The sequence below is a fragment of the Bombus flavifrons genome, chromosome 1, assembly GCF_040668555.2.
Source record: "Bombus flavifrons isolate JBK064 chromosome 1, iyBomFlav1_principal, whole genome shotgun sequence".
Lineage (NCBI taxonomy): Eukaryota > Metazoa > Arthropoda > Insecta > Hymenoptera > Apidae > Bombus > Bombus flavifrons.
The window spans coordinates 22,416,698-22,433,527 of record NC_138442.1 but is presented as its reverse complement, the minus strand read 5'-3'; the positions used below and the strand labels follow the sequence as shown (position 1 = coordinate 22,433,527).

The 16,830-nt window shown below is 33.1% G+C and overlaps 2 protein-coding genes and 1 long non-coding RNA gene across 7 annotated transcripts in view; 2 read left to right on the top strand and 1 right to left on the bottom strand.

Moving 5' to 3' along the window:
• Positions 1-2,089: 2,089 nt before the first annotated feature.
• Positions 2,090-14,320, top strand: LOC138182057 (uncharacterized). Of its 5 annotated transcripts, XM_069117588.1 has the most exons (8): positions 2,168-2,460; positions 3,944-3,986; positions 9,857-11,747; positions 12,072-12,235; positions 12,393-12,558; positions 12,651-12,914; positions 13,016-13,237; positions 13,334-14,320. In XM_069117588.1, the coding sequence occupies exons 3-8, from the start codon at positions 10,044-10,046 to the stop codon at positions 13,784-13,786; spliced, it is 2,973 nt and encodes a 990-aa protein (XP_068973689.1). In that variant the 5' UTR covers positions 2,168-2,460; positions 3,944-3,986; positions 9,857-10,043; the 3' UTR covers positions 13,787-14,320. The 5 variants fall into 5 exon arrangements, with proteins under 5 accessions (XP_068973708.1, XP_068973689.1, XP_068973670.1 ...); XM_069117607.1 differs by lacking the exon at positions 3,944-3,986 and having other exon boundaries at positions 2,090-2,460; positions 13,314-13,504; XM_069117569.1 differs by lacking the exon at positions 3,944-3,986.
• LOC138182074 (uncharacterized) overlaps positions 4,812-16,830 on the bottom strand; it is a 22,020-nt gene continuing 10,001 nt past the window's right edge. Inside the window, exon 8 of the mRNA XM_069117625.1 lies at positions 4,812-5,187. The gene's annotated coding sequence lies outside the window, so the exon portion shown is untranslated. The remainder of the gene's footprint in view (positions 5,188-16,830) is intronic.
• The window catches only part of LOC138182093 (uncharacterized), a 26,091-nt gene continuing 23,631 nt past the window's right edge, over positions 14,371-16,830 (top strand). The window contains exon 1 of the long non-coding RNA XR_011173708.1: positions 14,371-16,716. This is a non-coding gene — a long non-coding RNA (uncharacterized LOC138182093). The remainder of the gene's footprint in view (positions 16,717-16,830) is intronic.

Sequence of the window (16,830 nt, the reverse complement as noted above, 5' to 3'; positions counted from 1 at the left end):
AGTATACAAAAAAAATTCCATTCTCCGATATTTTAAAAAAGAAAAAAAATCGGATATCTATGTATGAATTACCATTTGTCTTGCGTCTTAACATATATATATATATATATATATATATACATATATACATATATATATATATATATATATATATATATATATATATATATGTAAATCTATCGGCACATTTTGCCATTCGAGTAATAACTTATTCTTTCATCGTGGTACAATAACTAGTTCTACAGTGCATGTGCTCGCGTTATGGTAGCGTGATTATGCAGACGCGGCCTTACGGGCGTTTACAAAATGTATAAAGTAATATTTTATTATGAAAATAAACTGCATTTCAAATATACGAACCCGGTTCGTACGGTCGCTTCTGCCGATCGACTTTTCATCACATAGTGTTTAAGTAGTTATTAAGGCGAGGTATGGGATAATAATTTTTGTAAAGGAACTAGTGAGAACTTCTATAATAGCCGCGAACGGAAACAAAAACTTATATCTAACGTATATTACGAACGTTTTAAAGAAGCAAATGTTTTTGTTCGAGCGAATGATAAGAATACATTTCCATATAGCGAACGGTTTCGAGAATTTGATCGATCCGCTGATAAGTGTGTCCACCAAGTGCGTCGTAAACGTTGAATTCCTTCTCGAAGATTTCTCTTCTTGACTGTTACTCGATAACCAAGAACGTTCTCACTACCTCTTTATTAATAAGATATCCTATTACCCATGGTTGATAACCACGAAACAATCGCTTGAACGTTTGAAAGTGGCTTAAAGTCTATGCAGAGACAAGAAACAATGAAAATGATGAAAAAGCTCGGTTCAAGGCATGACGCAGACATGTTAAGAGTTTCTTTTGAACTGTAAAACAGGGCAAATTCAGAGCAGAACCGTTCTTTTAGTTTTATACATAATACACATATATTTAGAACATAGCATACTACAACTGTTGCTTGCTACGTGGTCCAAAAGTGATCCTTGTGATCACTTGTAGTCTGGATTTTCGTGAGCAATTGTTTTTTTTTTTTTCATTGCACCTTATAAATTAGAATAATGTATAGCGTAAATAATTTTCGAAATATTTGTATCGTAATTTTCTCTTATAGTTATGAAAATAATATGATGTATTACATAATCGCAAACTTGTTATTCTTGTTTTCTTTTAAGCTAAAGTACAATCAGTAACCAATTTTCGTTGTGTGATTATCTTTACATTTTAATCGTAGCAAAAACATTATTCCTTGTAGTTGAAAATAATTTAAAATGACGTTAAACGTTGTTCTTTTTTTTAGTGAACCTTTCGATAACTTAATGCGCACGATTATCCTGCTAAAAGTACGGTTTTGCTATAGTTACAAGCAACATTGTTCCATTGTAAATGGAATACGGAGACTTATGTTAAGACTCCTTTTTAGACTTTATTAGAACAACCCATTTTTGAATTGTATAAATGTGTATATGTGCACACAGCTACACATACTCAGGCACACATACATACACACATTCACGTATAAACGTATACTACTCACGCGTACAAAAATATAAAAGTCTTATTTAAACTAAAATAAAATAAAAAGTAAATCACAACTTCAAATTGCCCTTTTTTCATATTCTAATACTACCCTCTCGTGCATGTATGATATTTTTTAATCGATATTTTTACTAATAGTTCACCTATCATGGACGATAACAAAATCATTCGTTGCTCAAAAGAAATACAACAGATAACATCTCTGATGTTCTAATAGACAATCGCAATTTAATATCACCAGTATTTTTTTTACTCAGCTACAATCCACGTATCATTATTAAATTAAATCGTTTAATAACAAATGATTGTAATTAATAACTTACCATCTAAATGTTGCTCGTTCTAATTCAAAGCTAATTCAAAAATATTAAAAATATATCGAGTTGCAAACATTTTGTGAATTTTGTATAGATTAAGATATATTGATATTAATTGAATACATTCTGATTTCATAGACTTTATATGCAAATCTGCATTTTATTCCCTATAATTGTATGGATTCATAGATAGTTCTAACGTACTTTACTACAGATGACGTTATCGTTATTATTTTAAATTTAATAGATGGATTGCGATATTACGTGCAAGTGGTTAAAGAACTGACTTGCGCCCTCTTTTAGTCACAGGTGTACTCGGAATAGTTTCAATGACGGACGAACACGCAGCAGCGTTCACCTCTGTTCCAGTACTCAGGGCGCGTTCACTCGAAGTGGTTATGCACATGCAATAAAGAAAAGATTCGCATTTTGTGACATCAGAGCACGATAGAACGTATCGAGTATCGAGCGAGAAAAATTATACGGGTGGATCTTTAACCAGTAAATCTTCTAGTGAATTCGACGATTTTCTGACAGCTCGTTTTCAGAAGAAGCGAAAGCACCGCGAAAACACCGAAAAACTAGGAAGACTCCTCGTGGGTGAGTTGACAGTTGGAAAATTGTTATACATACATGCACGAATTTCTGTTGTTAGATACCTTTATATATTATTAATATCAAAGTAGCAAATGTATGGACGAAAAACAAAGTAACAAAACTACAAAACAAGTACACTTAACTACAAAACAAAAAACAAAATTACATTTCGCTATGTCTAAGTTAATAGTTACCAATTTTCTTTTCATTCTATAAAAGCACACAGACGTCATAATGTTTGTTTAACTTTTATTTGTTCATTTAATCATTGTTTGTTGATTTACATGAAATATGCATGAGGACACGTCTTTAAGGATATGTAGCTTGAAGAAGGCAAAAATTGAAATCCGAATACTCTATATCAATCAATATTAGTGAAAAAATGTCAATACTATAAATACCAATATTATTGAATCCATAATTTTTTCTACTATCACGTTTGCAAAATTTGTAATATTCTTTTGTTAATATATAATCGAATTAAGATTTCTAATAAGAACGAAACAAGTTGTAAAGACGATAAAATTGAAGGACTTTTTGATTTTGCTAAAATCGATGTGTCAAATGTCTCGTGAATTTTTATAGTTTGCGAAAATTTCTGAATTACCATTGGCTTAAGATAAAAGAATCCATCACATTTAATTAAAAAATTTTATTTCTCGTATAATATAGCTGTATTTTACTTCTTAAAATTATTATTAGCATGTAAAACTTTTATTAAAAGTTATTTGAAATGCTTTCTGAAAGCAATACCATAATTATAATAAAAATAAAAAATAATATTTATTACATTAAAATACGTTCTCTTTAACAAAAGCATTCCTTTGATATGTCAAACTTAATTGACAGGCATTTGTAAATTGAATGATCGAATATCATTTAATTTTTTTATGTTATCAGTAGGGGCATTGTTCTTTATTTTTGTTTTCGATAAGAGGCGAATTTTTCTGTCAGAAAATATTTAGATAAGGAGAAAATAAACTTTGCTTAGCATTGCATATCGTTTTTCTTATTCTTAGCTTGAGCCGCTGGTTAGAATTTCATTTCTTTGACCTACATTTTCCTTATATCAGGTAAAATGTCACGTTACTTTTAACTATTATACGATAATATCGATTTCATAACGCTAAATATTCACTTGTTCCATGAAGACAAAATTATATTTCTCAATAAGTGTTGAAAATGTGATCTATATTATGTTTACATCGCAGGTACATATATACTAGCCTGAAAGTCGTATTATGAGCTTAATGCGAACAGGTTATGTTATATATACGTATGTACCGAAAATCTATAACTACCAGAAACGTGTATACTTTAGGTTATTTATAACCATCGATCAACATTCCAAATATTGTTTTCGTCGACAGTAGGTTAATTAATTTAGTATGTAGGTATTTTATTATGTACGAATTTGAAAGATTTAGAAAAAGAATTAGTGAAGTGAGAACCATATGTAAGTCTAAGGTCAATGTCCTTTTGGCAGGTTTACAAGTGAAAATCTGGATCCTGGGGTGTCATATAGTTATGTAAGCGTTTATGTTTCTAACAATCTGCATGTTAAGCTAAAATTACGTCATAAAAGTAACCTACCAACAATAACAGACATTGACATTCGCGTGCTGCGCGCGATAGCTTAATGTTGCTTTCACCAATGCATTCAAGATAATTAAACCGGAATGGTACTGATCTGCATATCTGAATAATATATATGACGTAGAACACTTATAAATAATTATTCACCTCGGTAAATCTTCCTCGTTTCAATATCTTAACTTTTTTTCCCTCGTGAAATCTAATGACCAATCGTTTCACAAATATATGATAAAACTCTAATTTATTTTTATGTTGTTTAGTATATATTTACGTAAATGATATTAAACTCCTTTTACATTGATAATTGCTTTTTATTTGTGAAAAAATGTGTGCAATTAAGCAATTATTGATTACGAATTTAATTCTAACGATTTATCAGAGGTGTTCTATAAATTTTGTTCTCTACGAGTTTCATTTTAATATTATTTATAATAATAAAATTTCAGTATCATTACAATCACCATAAACAATAGCTATCTATTTCTTATTTAATATCAATAATAAAACAATATTAAACTAACAACATACGAAAAAGTTAATTGTAACTTTAACTCTCCCTCTCTCCTTATTGTATCATTTTCGCAATAAGAAAAGATATATTATAATGAAATTTTATTCTACCATTAACGTGATTTTAATATCCGAAGCATGAAATATCAAAATCTGTGATGGGTAATCTTCAAATCGATATCAAACACTTTACGTAAAACGCCAACTTGTTCAGTTAACTATGTTTATTCACCAATAACAAAAAGCAATACTTAGGAAGTGTTGCAACACGAGTATGATAATAACAGATTAATAACGTAAATATTAACATTATGATATTTATGGAACGATAATGTTGTATCTTAGAGTTTGCTCGTTCAGCGATTAACGATCTAATATAACGTGGATGACTAAAAATCGAGCAAATTGATCATGCTTGGCGTGCACGAGAAGTCATGAATTATCATCGATATTCAACGCTATTGATTTTAATTGGCAAATGAATCGCAACAGTGCATGATCCCGCTTGTTTATATTCTTCTGACGGATGGTAGACGTTGGAATCGACCATGGCGGTTGTCATGGTGACACCCCCCGATCACCCACCTTTGGCGCTCCTGAATCATCCTGTGCGTACTCATATTCCTGCAAAAATACATATATATACATATACGTATATACTCGTGACCTAATCTTCTTAATGCCAGAGGAAAGTTGAGTTACTCCTTGAGCTAAACAATATAATATCCAATACGTATTGCGTTCGTAAACATTTTTGTTTTTAGCGATACTATTTTACTTTTAGTATTTTGCGATCTATTTGAACATCTTGCGTGATAAATATGCATGAAAAGAAGTAACTATATTATTCTGAGGGAATAGGAAATCAAATATTTATTTCTTCAAGGGAAAAAGATCAAAAAGTTTGTTATCTTCTAAAAATGTATAAATATCATTTGTACATTTCCATAGTTATTTAAGGGTTTCTGATATTTAGGATATCTAACGATTTGTTTTTCTTATCTGTTATTCACATTTTTCAGAACAAAGTAACGAGGAAATGCAAGAAGCAATACCTTACATTTGCCCTAATTTTGTGTTGCAAGTATACGAAAACAGTCCAGTAGCAATTATGAATAAGTACAGGGGCGATTAAGGACCCATCGCGTGCTTTCTAATAATATCAGTCTTGGATTTCCTTTCTGATAAGATAACCTTAAAGCTGCGGCCACACCTTGCAGGTGAAGGCTCGCGCGGAGTCAAAAGAACAATCGATCGTCTGAAACTTTACATAAAATTCTCTACTATTTAAATAAAAACATTAATAAATTAGACGAACCTAACAACGATACCGAGAAAAATTTTTTATACGTTTTTTACGTTTCCATGTTAAAATATTAACAGAAACTTCTTGTGATTACAAAACAGATATTTTTCGATGTCGATAGGACTCGTTCTTTGCAGTTTCGAAAGATCTTATTATCTCTTTAAATATTTGCCATCGCTCGTCGCTTTGTTGAATGAAATATAGAGTTCAAGTAGAGTTACTTGAGAGATTACATGTACAGGACTGATCTGTGTCATCAGATACTACTTTATTTCTGTTGTTATATGGTTGTGGCTGTTTCTGGGTGTTTCTGGCTTTTGGAAATAAGATAAACCATATCATGCGTATAATAAATCACCGGAGGGCAAAGAGGTCCTCGATATCGGGCAGACAAGAATTTCCAAAATTTCATTTCCGATAATGATATTAAAATTGTGGCGTCACATTAATTATTTCGTAATTATCAATGTTAACCCTCGACTGATATCGTTAGTTTATAGGAGTAATTATAATAATTTAGAATGGGTTTATGCTAGTTCGTTTAACTCTATCAGATCCCTTGGATCATATTCGACCTAATTATGTTTTTCTACAAATAAACATAATCTTTAAAGTTTGCTAAAAATATGAAAAAAGATTTTTGTTAGTACGCACGATTTCTCGCATCAACCGTCACATACTTTAATACCGAAATGAAGTTTAAGTTAAGTCACGGTAATATAAAATATATCTGTTATAGTTATAGTTGAAATAAAAGTGTTAGAAATAGAAAGAATTTATTGAGTTTGTATTAGAACTTCAAGGCTCGCACGTTAATGGAAAGTACTATAGTGGGAAGAACGAAAAGAGTAAATGTATCTAAAATAACCTGGAATCGTATCGATTCTTTCGTAAACCTATAAATCATGTGCTTGAGTTCACGTTCGATGGTCGCTTCTCGATTATAAGAACTTGCTAGTACTACTAGCTTTACCTACTAACCCAGTGACATAATTCTCTTCGAATAATCCTATCAGAATTTGCCAAAAGGGAATGTAAAACTCAACTAGAAAATCATTTGCATAAATAATTGGATGTAAATACCACCAAACCGCGAATGTTAGTGCAAATTTATATTTTTATAAATATAAAGCAATGGAATCCTAGGTGAAATATGTTTTTCCAACCAAATATCACAACGAGTACTATACTAGTATCTCTGAATTTCCCATAAATGCGTAATAATGCATAGTAATAATAGCCTAGTAAATAATAATAATTATTATTATTTTTGTAATTAATAATATAAATTGTAATATAATTTATCGTTGCAATTATTGTTATATAGAAAACAATAATTATTATTATAAAAGAAATATTTAAACTTGAGGAAGCAAAGAATATAATTCCTGAAAGTTATCTTTCGAATCGATAGTTACGAAACTGCGTGTTATTATTGGATCGTGTCCATCTACCGGATATATTACTTTAGCTTTTTGGCAGAGGGCGTCCCGGTTTTCTCCGTACTTTTGTCATCTTCGAACGAATTACAATTCAACAAGATACTTCGAAAGATGCGAATTAGGTGAAAAAATGAATTACGTATAGCTGAAGCCTGCAAAAGTTAAGGTTAAACCTGCTTAAACAGGTGATTCATTACTGAGACCTTATTAGACTCCGGACATGTACTTAGCATTAAAGTCAACCTTCTCGTATTTATATAGGTGATAATTGATAGAGCGTTTTAGGATAATGCTCCTACGTGTTAGTCAAGTTAAGCTTATGAATCGTATTGTAGGATCATGATTTAGCGAGGTCGTAAAATTGATCAGTGATCAAAGTAATTACGTTTCAAGAGTCAGTATAAAGCAGGATAGAAATATGGATATATGAGGACTTAAATATAGTCAGGGCTGTATGAACAGAATGTACATGGTGTGTTATATAATGTACAATCAATATAATAAATAATATGTAACGTACTAGTATTTAATATATTTAGATAATGCTCTGTGTATAGCGTTATATTGTATGTATAATGATATATATATTGCAGTGTAAGTATACAGGATGATTCCAAAATTATGGTGCAGTCGGAAAGGATACATGATTTCTCCTATAAAAATAAGTCGAAAATATAAGATAAAAAGGACAAATTTCAAGAATCGTCTTTTACGACATATGAAAGTATCGTATTCTATATTTTTAACTTATTTTTACATAGGCAATCGTGTCTTTTTTAATTGTACTAAGACTTTAGAATCACCCTGTATGTTGAAACTATCCTTCTTCCTCCTCTTCTTTCTTTAATGAAATTGCAATAATAATTAATATTCTCAGTGAAATATCTGTTACTTATCTTACAAGCCATCGTCTCTTTTTTTTATTGTATGGAACCTTAAAAGCAACCGAGAAAGCAGTGTGTATGGGCTTAAGTGGGTTTATAGTTCTAACGATAAGACACCGATGAATGTCGCTATTTAATGATTTGATATATGACCACACGGCATTTGAAAAAGATATTTTATTTCCAAGAAAGAAAAGCGATTAAATAATAGAGGACGCCTCGCATGAATGCCCTCTAATCGTACATACGTCGTTTCCCCATTGTTTCTTTAGAGGAATGAGATAAGAGCGCAAGAGAACAAACTTGCGATTACGGGGCACAAATATTCTTCTTATTCGGAGAATACATTTAAACCGTGGGATATGGAAAATGGAATAGAATAGGAAAGTGTATATAGAAGTGATGAGTCGTTGATATAGACTGAGACTGTTCTATTTATATTTGCGTGTTAAAAGCGAAGAAGTAATTTAACTAGGCAGAATGTATAGTGGAAAAATTTAATTTACGTGTATTAACAATTTTTGCCATCAATAGTTAATGATATTTAAGTATTGATCTTACATAAAATGTGTGTTTTTTTACATATACTTCTTATTTTTATTAACATTGCAGTTTAAGGTAACATTAATATATATGTGGAGTCATGCATGTGGTAGATGTAATACTTCGCTGAAAGATACTTAATAATTATTTTTCTAATTCCTTTTATCTTGTTTCAGAAATTTATTTTTTCTGCTTTTACACTGACCACTAATTGTTTTCTTTTCCCAGCTTCTTTGAATTCTCTAATTGAACACGCACGCTTTGCTTGTTTTAGCATATATAATTAGTTAACTTAATCACTTAATCACTTAATGGTTGATCGCAAATATGGTCCATCTCTTTTTCTATCGATTTCTTTATACTTGCTCACACCGTTCAGTGTCGTATGCACATTCCTGTACCGAGACACGCATGCACGCCTATATATCATCTTACATTACCTCAATGGTGAGTAAACAGCTCTTACTTTTTTATCATCGTTGCTAATTACTTCACTTTTATTTTTTCCCCGCTTTTATTAGAACTTCCTTGTTTTATGCCACTTTTTTTTACTCCTGTGCTCTCTTAGTACACGTTAACGAGGAATGTTTGATTTATTTTATGATTTTACACTTTGATGTTTCCTTTTAACGCTCGTCTTATATCTTAGCATATTTTATTCACTACGGTGCGTTTATAATTCTGACGTAATTGTTGCCCATATTTTACGATACAAAGAATATAATACTTTTTAACAGAATAAACAAAGTTTTGTATTTTGCAGCTTTTAAAAAACTTACAAGTTGCTACGTAGATCTAATTCTAAGATCAGTACGCACGTAAAATAAGATACGCCTATAATTTATATGTAAACGGCTTGTATCTTTTTGGAAATAACAAAATGTAGTCTTTTATGCTTTATAATAATTGAACATTAAAATACGATCATTTATTTATTAATTAATTTAGAAACTTTCGAGTATTTTATCATAGAACGATGAACGATTTGTACAAACATTATTTAACTATACTGATTAAAATTTTTAATAATTATCCGATAGCATAACCAAGAATATCATAATTTATTATTATAAAGCAGTATACTTTTCCTATATTATTGAAAACAGATCTTTCCACAGGAGAAGCAAGAAGACGGAGCGTGCATGCTGAGGCGACCGACGTTTAGTGACTTTTCCAAGATCGACCGGAAAGTCCTTATGGTAGGTGAGGGGCGTGAACGATCTTTCCCGAGCGAGATCCAGAGGCTGAAGGGCTGGCCCCGACGTTGGATCCACTCGGCCAGCACCTACATTTAGAATAACAACGATGACCGATCGTAACGAGAACCTGCTATTAAAACCAACAAATCAACTCAACGTGCAACAGGTACCCCACAAATCTGCCTTCAATTGGAACAACAATAACGATATTCGCAACAACGGCTCGACGAACTTGATCAAAAGAGACGGACTAACCACAAGAGATCCAAATTATTATCCACGATCGAACAGCTATCAGAGAGATCAAACAAATTCGAATTATCGTCTGCCGAGAAAGGCGCCCATCGTTGGCTGGCAAAATGGCAGTCCAACGGTATTTCCAAGCACACCGTGCGGCACACCAGATCCGGAAACGCACGATACGATCGATTTGTCTCGTTCCCAAAGCGTCGCCTCGTCTACGAAATATTCAGAGATCGATCCAGATTCTGGCAACACCGAAGATCTCAGTAGTTTGGCGGACGAAAGACTTCTTCTGTCTACACCAGCTCATACCATCGATCGAAGCGTGGAATCATTGTCACCCGATAAGGACACTTTCTTAACGACATCTCCGGAAATTGGCAAAAGCAAGGATCTAAGTTTGACCGACGATATAGAGGACAAGATCGATCTACTGAGTCCTGGAACAGATTGCACGGAGGACAGAGCACCACCTACTCCTGTTGACAATAGTTCCCTGGCCTCGCCGAACCTTACGATAGAACCTACACCTGTCAATAACATCAAGTTAATAATAACAACCCCGTTATCCAACGAGTTGCCCCCATTCCAAAAGAACGAGGGATCCAACGATTGGAGATATTTGGAGGCAAAGCCAATAATCACCCCTAATCCTGGCTACAGAGACGACACGAGGGATTCTATCGATTCCGATAGCACTTTAGAAGACGAATTAGCCAACAAGGGAAAAAGGAAACCTAAAGTGCCAGATGGTGGATGGGGTTGGGTAGTCGTATTGGCTTCTTTGGTCATCTCCATGATAGCCGATGGCGTGTCCTTCAGTTTCGGCCTTTTGTACATCGAATTCCTTAAAGAATTCGGTGCGTCTAAATCGAAAACAGCCTGGATAGGTTCTCTTTTTATGGCTGTACCACTTTTGTCCGGTCCTATAATGTCAGCCTTAGTAGATCGTTACGGATGTAGGAGTATGACCATCGTAGGTGGCCTGATCTCAGGAATAGGCTTCGTGTTGAGCTCTTTTAGCAATTCCATCGAGGTAATGTATTTGACTTTTGGAGTCATCGCTGGTCTAGGTTTGGGTTTGTGTTACGTCACTGCGGTCGTGAGCATCGCGTATTGGTTCGATAAGAAGCGGACCCTAGCTGTAGGATTGGGCGCCTGTGGCACAGGGATCGGTACCTTTTTGTACGCACCCATGACCACGTATTTCATCGAGGAATATGGCTGGAGAGGCACTTGCTTGCTGCTAGCAGGCACCTTCTTCAACATGATCGTTTGTGGTACGGTAATGCGCGACCCTGAATGGTGGATCTTGGAACAGGAAAAGCAGAACGGTGCAACCCCGAAAAAATCGACGACCAAGTCCGAATGCGATAGATCCAGTATCAGCCCTGCAGACGAGTTCCCTGGGGTCGAGGAATTGAGAAGAATGCTGAAGAGCGGACATACGCCGGAATATTTGTTACAGATTCTCAGTGCCACCACGGAGGGTCCACAGACGGCGAACGGGGATATTAGATTTAGAAGCGTGGTTAACCTACCTACTTTCGTCAAGCACAATGAAAAGGTGAGAAGCTGACCTGGATAAATACGGAATGAAAAGAATCCTGCGATTGCTCTCCGAGGGATTCCGCGATGAATAATAATGAAATTCTTTGTTTTTTAATATTCTTTTTCTAATATTCAAATGAAATACCACTGACATTGAAGCAGTAGAAATGAATTTTTATTTTTTATATTGGTAATTTGATAAATAAATATAAATTAATACATAGTACATTAGGAATTTTTAATAAATATGGTTAGAAGACAGAGTTGTGCATCGTATAGATAAGAACACAAAGATTAAAAAATTAATTAGAAAGAAAATTTGTACTTTCGCGTATTGCAGGTGCCCGTAGAAGTATTAGAATCGCTTTCCAGTAACCCGAGACTGTATAAGGTCATTTTGGAGAACTATCCCAACCTTCTATCATGTAGAAGTTATTCGGATAAAATGCTACAAGATTCCACTGGAGAAGTCGGCAATAAGAGTCGCGTCACAATGTCTATGAGGTTTCAAATTTGATCGATATGTACCGCTATTTTTATTTCATCTTTTTTTTTTTTTGTCCCTCTGTTATATTTAATGTCTTCCGATATCGTCACGAGTAAGAAATATAACAAAAGATTAATAACGAATTATAGTAATATTATTCGTTTTAATTGAAAGGATCAAACAAGCACCTGACGAATCAAAACATGACAATTCGCATGCAACGAATAATGTTCACTCAGGAACTGCATGCAACACCATAAAGAATCACATAACGAAAAAGATATCTAAAAAAGAATCAGAAGAAGCCAATCCTCTCTTGGTCAAGGAACTTGAGTATACAGTAAGTAAAACCATTTAATTCTGTCTGATATAGTGAAAACAAAAAGCAACGACAAATTTTATTTCTTTTTACATTATTATATAATCTTTTAGATGAGCGAAGGACGAAAATCAAAATCGATTTCTAAACAACGCATAGCGGATCTTAGTTGTGGAGTCGTCAGAACGGATTCTCTTCCGTGGTTAAGAAGACAATTTAATACCAATACTCACCATTTTAAAGATATTAGAGTTCACAGGAACTCGGTCATGTATCGTGGTGCTGCTCTTAATTTGCACAAATACAGATTAAGGGCCAGTAGTTGCCCTGATATTTATAGGAATAGTATGACTACATTAGCCAAAGAAAACGAAGAGGTAAGATAAAAATCGAAATAAATAAATAAATAATAATAACAATTAGTTTTACTATTGTTATAGCCTGTAATATAACACCTGTTCTAATCTTTTATTTCCAGAAATGGTACAGCGAATTAGTAGACTTACTGAAAGGTATGATGGACTTTTCAATGTTCCTGGAACTGCACTTTTTATTCCTCTCACTGTCAACGATCTTGCTGTTCACTTGGTTTATTGTGCCTTACTTTTATCTTGCCGAGCATCTTACCAGAAACAGTTACATCGAGTCTGATGCTGCGAATCTCCTTAGTATTATCGGCATTACTAATACGATTGGAATGGTACGATTCGTTTTATCTGCAAATTATTTTACAGAGATATCGATGTAACTATTTTCTTAACTATTTTACAATGTAGTTACTTTATATTGTTTTCAGATTGGTCTTGGATGGGCAGGAGATCAACCTTGGATGAATGTTAGTAAAACCTACACTTGGTGTCTGGTTGCTTGCGGTGTGGCAACGATTTTAATGTCAACGTTAACTCCTTATTATAATCTGCTGATGGTCACCTCGGCAGCGTTCGGTCTCTTTTTTGCGAGTAGCTTTAGTTTTACTCCTGTTATATTGGTAGAGTTGATACCTCTAGAGAGATTCACCACTGCCTACGGCCTTAGTTTACTTTGTCAAGGTATAGGAAATCTTCTTGGTCCACCATTGGCTGGTTGGATATTTGACGTAACGAATTCGTGGGACTTGTCCTTTTGTTTGGCTGGTGGATGGATTGTTATTTCTGGGTTTTTGGTAGGCCTCATTCCGTACACAAAAAATCGAAAGATTTGGGGCAAAGGACCCATCGAAATGGAGCGTGAGAGAGATAGTATAGCTTGAATTTATTATTAATCGACTCGACTCTTACTTTCAACAAAGACAAGCGATGGAATTGTTGATTGATAATTTACTGTTATTTTAATCGTCGAGAGAAGGAAAATATTAATTGTTGCATTAATTTTTCTTTAATCTATAATGATTTTATTATCAGATTTCTTTTTATTAAATGGATGTACTTTATATACAGTGATAATAATAATACTTATTGATCCGTAATATTCATAAAATAAACCGTAAAATGTACATATGTTAATAACTTAAAGTTATTTAAATTGCAGTGAAATATAGTTAATTGTATTTGAAATTCACTGAAGAGATCATAATATATGATTAGCAAAGGTACAAAGAAACAATGAATGTATCATAAGATTTTTTTATCATGCGGCAAACGTAATTGAACATCGTATTTCACTATTTAATTATTTTGTGGATTTATTACAGTTTGATTTATTCAATTGAAATACAAATGCATCCTTATCTTTTAAATTGCAATTTATCTTTCGATTAATATGTGCGATGCGTGTCGCTTGCGTAAATGTAGATATCCATGAATGATGTAAACGAATATCGATATATCGATATATCGATATGCAAGTGGTATATATTATTCGCTGTTGTTCCAACAGTACAAAGCTATAAAATACATATTATTTACTTTTCTTTAAAAAAATTAATTCACCAATAATTTTATTAAAGACAAAATTCTTTCTTAAAAACAAATAAAACAATAAAAAAAGGATGTTTATAAAAAAGGTGCTCGTAATTAAAAGAAACTTGCTTTGATAAATATTTACAAAATTTCTATATACGTGTATTACTAGAAAAACATGAACTAACATACAAATATATACTATCTGGTAATTCAATTTGAATATTTCTGAACAAGGAAGTGGCAAACTTAACTGAATTTATATACTTATAAAGGTGTTAACGACAAAAAAATCTTGCGTGTTCCGTCCGAAGGAACAAAAACGTGAGGTCTTTCGTAGGTAATTTTATGACGCCTGCTTTCGGACACAAGAGGCTATTTTTTAGTAGGGACTTTAGCATTTAGAACGATTTTTTTCAACAATTCTAACAATCTTTTCTATTTTCTATGTCTATCATGTTCTCAATGGCCGTGCATGTCATAAATCAGGTTACCTCCGAGGCGTTATTAGTACATTAGCGACATATGATGGTCTGATCGATTGCCTGAAAGATCACCTGGAGTATTGTTCGTGGCCTAATCATCTCGAGGCCTCGCGTTCGTCTAGAAAGCGTTCACCCTCTTCCCTTCAAGGACATGGTTCGAGCGCATAATAGGGTATAACGGTATGAGTGATATCTAAAGAACATGCTGATTGGATTTTCTTCAAATTTGCTGTGAATACCACCAGATTGATATACTTCTAAACTTCTGCCTTATAACGTCCAATATAGATAACAAATTGAGAAATCAAGTCTGCCATGCTAATTAAAACGATGCATAATAATTTTTCGCATCGTTGTAACGAAACGTCCCAACTGTGATCGCAACCATTGTCAGGTAAAGGTTAGAAAAATTGTGAAATTAGCAAATGTATTCTCTAGTTAATAAGTATTCGGCATTTAACTATATTAACGAAGATTTTTGAAGTGCAATGTTACCATATTATACACCGTAATGACATATTTCAATTAAAAAATAAAAAAAATAAATCCAATAAACATATTCGGTTTTTAGAAATTTCTGTATAGCTTTTAGAAATATTTAATCAATCGATATCATGGTAGAGACGTAAGGATACGTAACTATAATGACTGCAATTTTACTTAAATCTGCTGTTTCAGTATGTACATACTTATATTTTTGCTTAAATAAGCACCCTGTTGTTAAAAGTTTAACAAAAATATCAACAATTAATTGTTTCCATTACATTATAACGAATGTTATTAAAAAGTCTCGTTCTTAAAAAAGATCGTGCTTATAAATAATTATGTCATACGCGTAGAGCGTATAAAAATGGATACAGTTCTTTCTCTACAATTTCTTAATGATGTGTTAACTTCATTTTCGGATTTCTGTCATTTATCCTGTGTCTCTTGAGAAAAAAGAAATTTTAAAAGAAGAATGCGCTTTAAGTATATCGTCCTTACAAAATAAATTGTCAAAGCTTTCCCTCGGATTGAACTGAGAGTCGTAAAGTGTTAGTTTCTGCTATTGTTCTCTAGTGTGCATTGGAACGCTAGTAGCGCCTTGCTTCGTGTACACATGCTTCACTAAAACACGACACGCAAAGGTACAAGATAACATCAAATATTTCACTTCTAAAGATGTAAGTCAATTGGTTGTCCATATTATCCCGCTATCACATTTTATACTCAATAATCAATGAGAGTTTTGATGCTGTTTGCAACAATGTTATATTTAATACTACATAGCGTAACAGTGTCAAGTGTGATAATAAATGTAAACTTTACCACGAGTTTCTTGAAAGTAGATTTGAAATTGCGTAAAATTGTACATTATCTTATACAATAAGTTACACATATATCTTTTCGAAGTCGACACGGAGTCTAACAAAGTTTTCAGTTCCCACTATTGTTCATTTGTCGTAGCGCGTGTTTGGATCAAGTAGGAGTAGAGGTCGAAATACAGTTTATTATCTTATTGTCCTCATAGTAACGGATCTTCCTTCGATTATACGCGCCCAGTTAGGTTGAATTTCGCACGGTTGGGTATCCTTCTCTCAAGTTGCACACGTGCAACTTGTGGCACAGAGTATCGATGAAAGCAACGTCTTAAATTTTCTACCAACCCCACAAAGTGATACTGTGTTATTGTTAGAAAATACCACCTCTACAGAGTTCATTAACTAATCGTGAAACATTTTTCATCACAAAGACAATATGATATGAGAATATGATTTTAAAAGAACAGAATGGTTTTGACTGCAACAGTGAAAAATGTAACCTTTTAAAATTATTACATTTAGCATCGATTAGTTTCACTTTATGCAACTTTTTTATATTGTGTATTATATAGTTTATAACGATAGAATGTTATTGTTATTAAATTATTT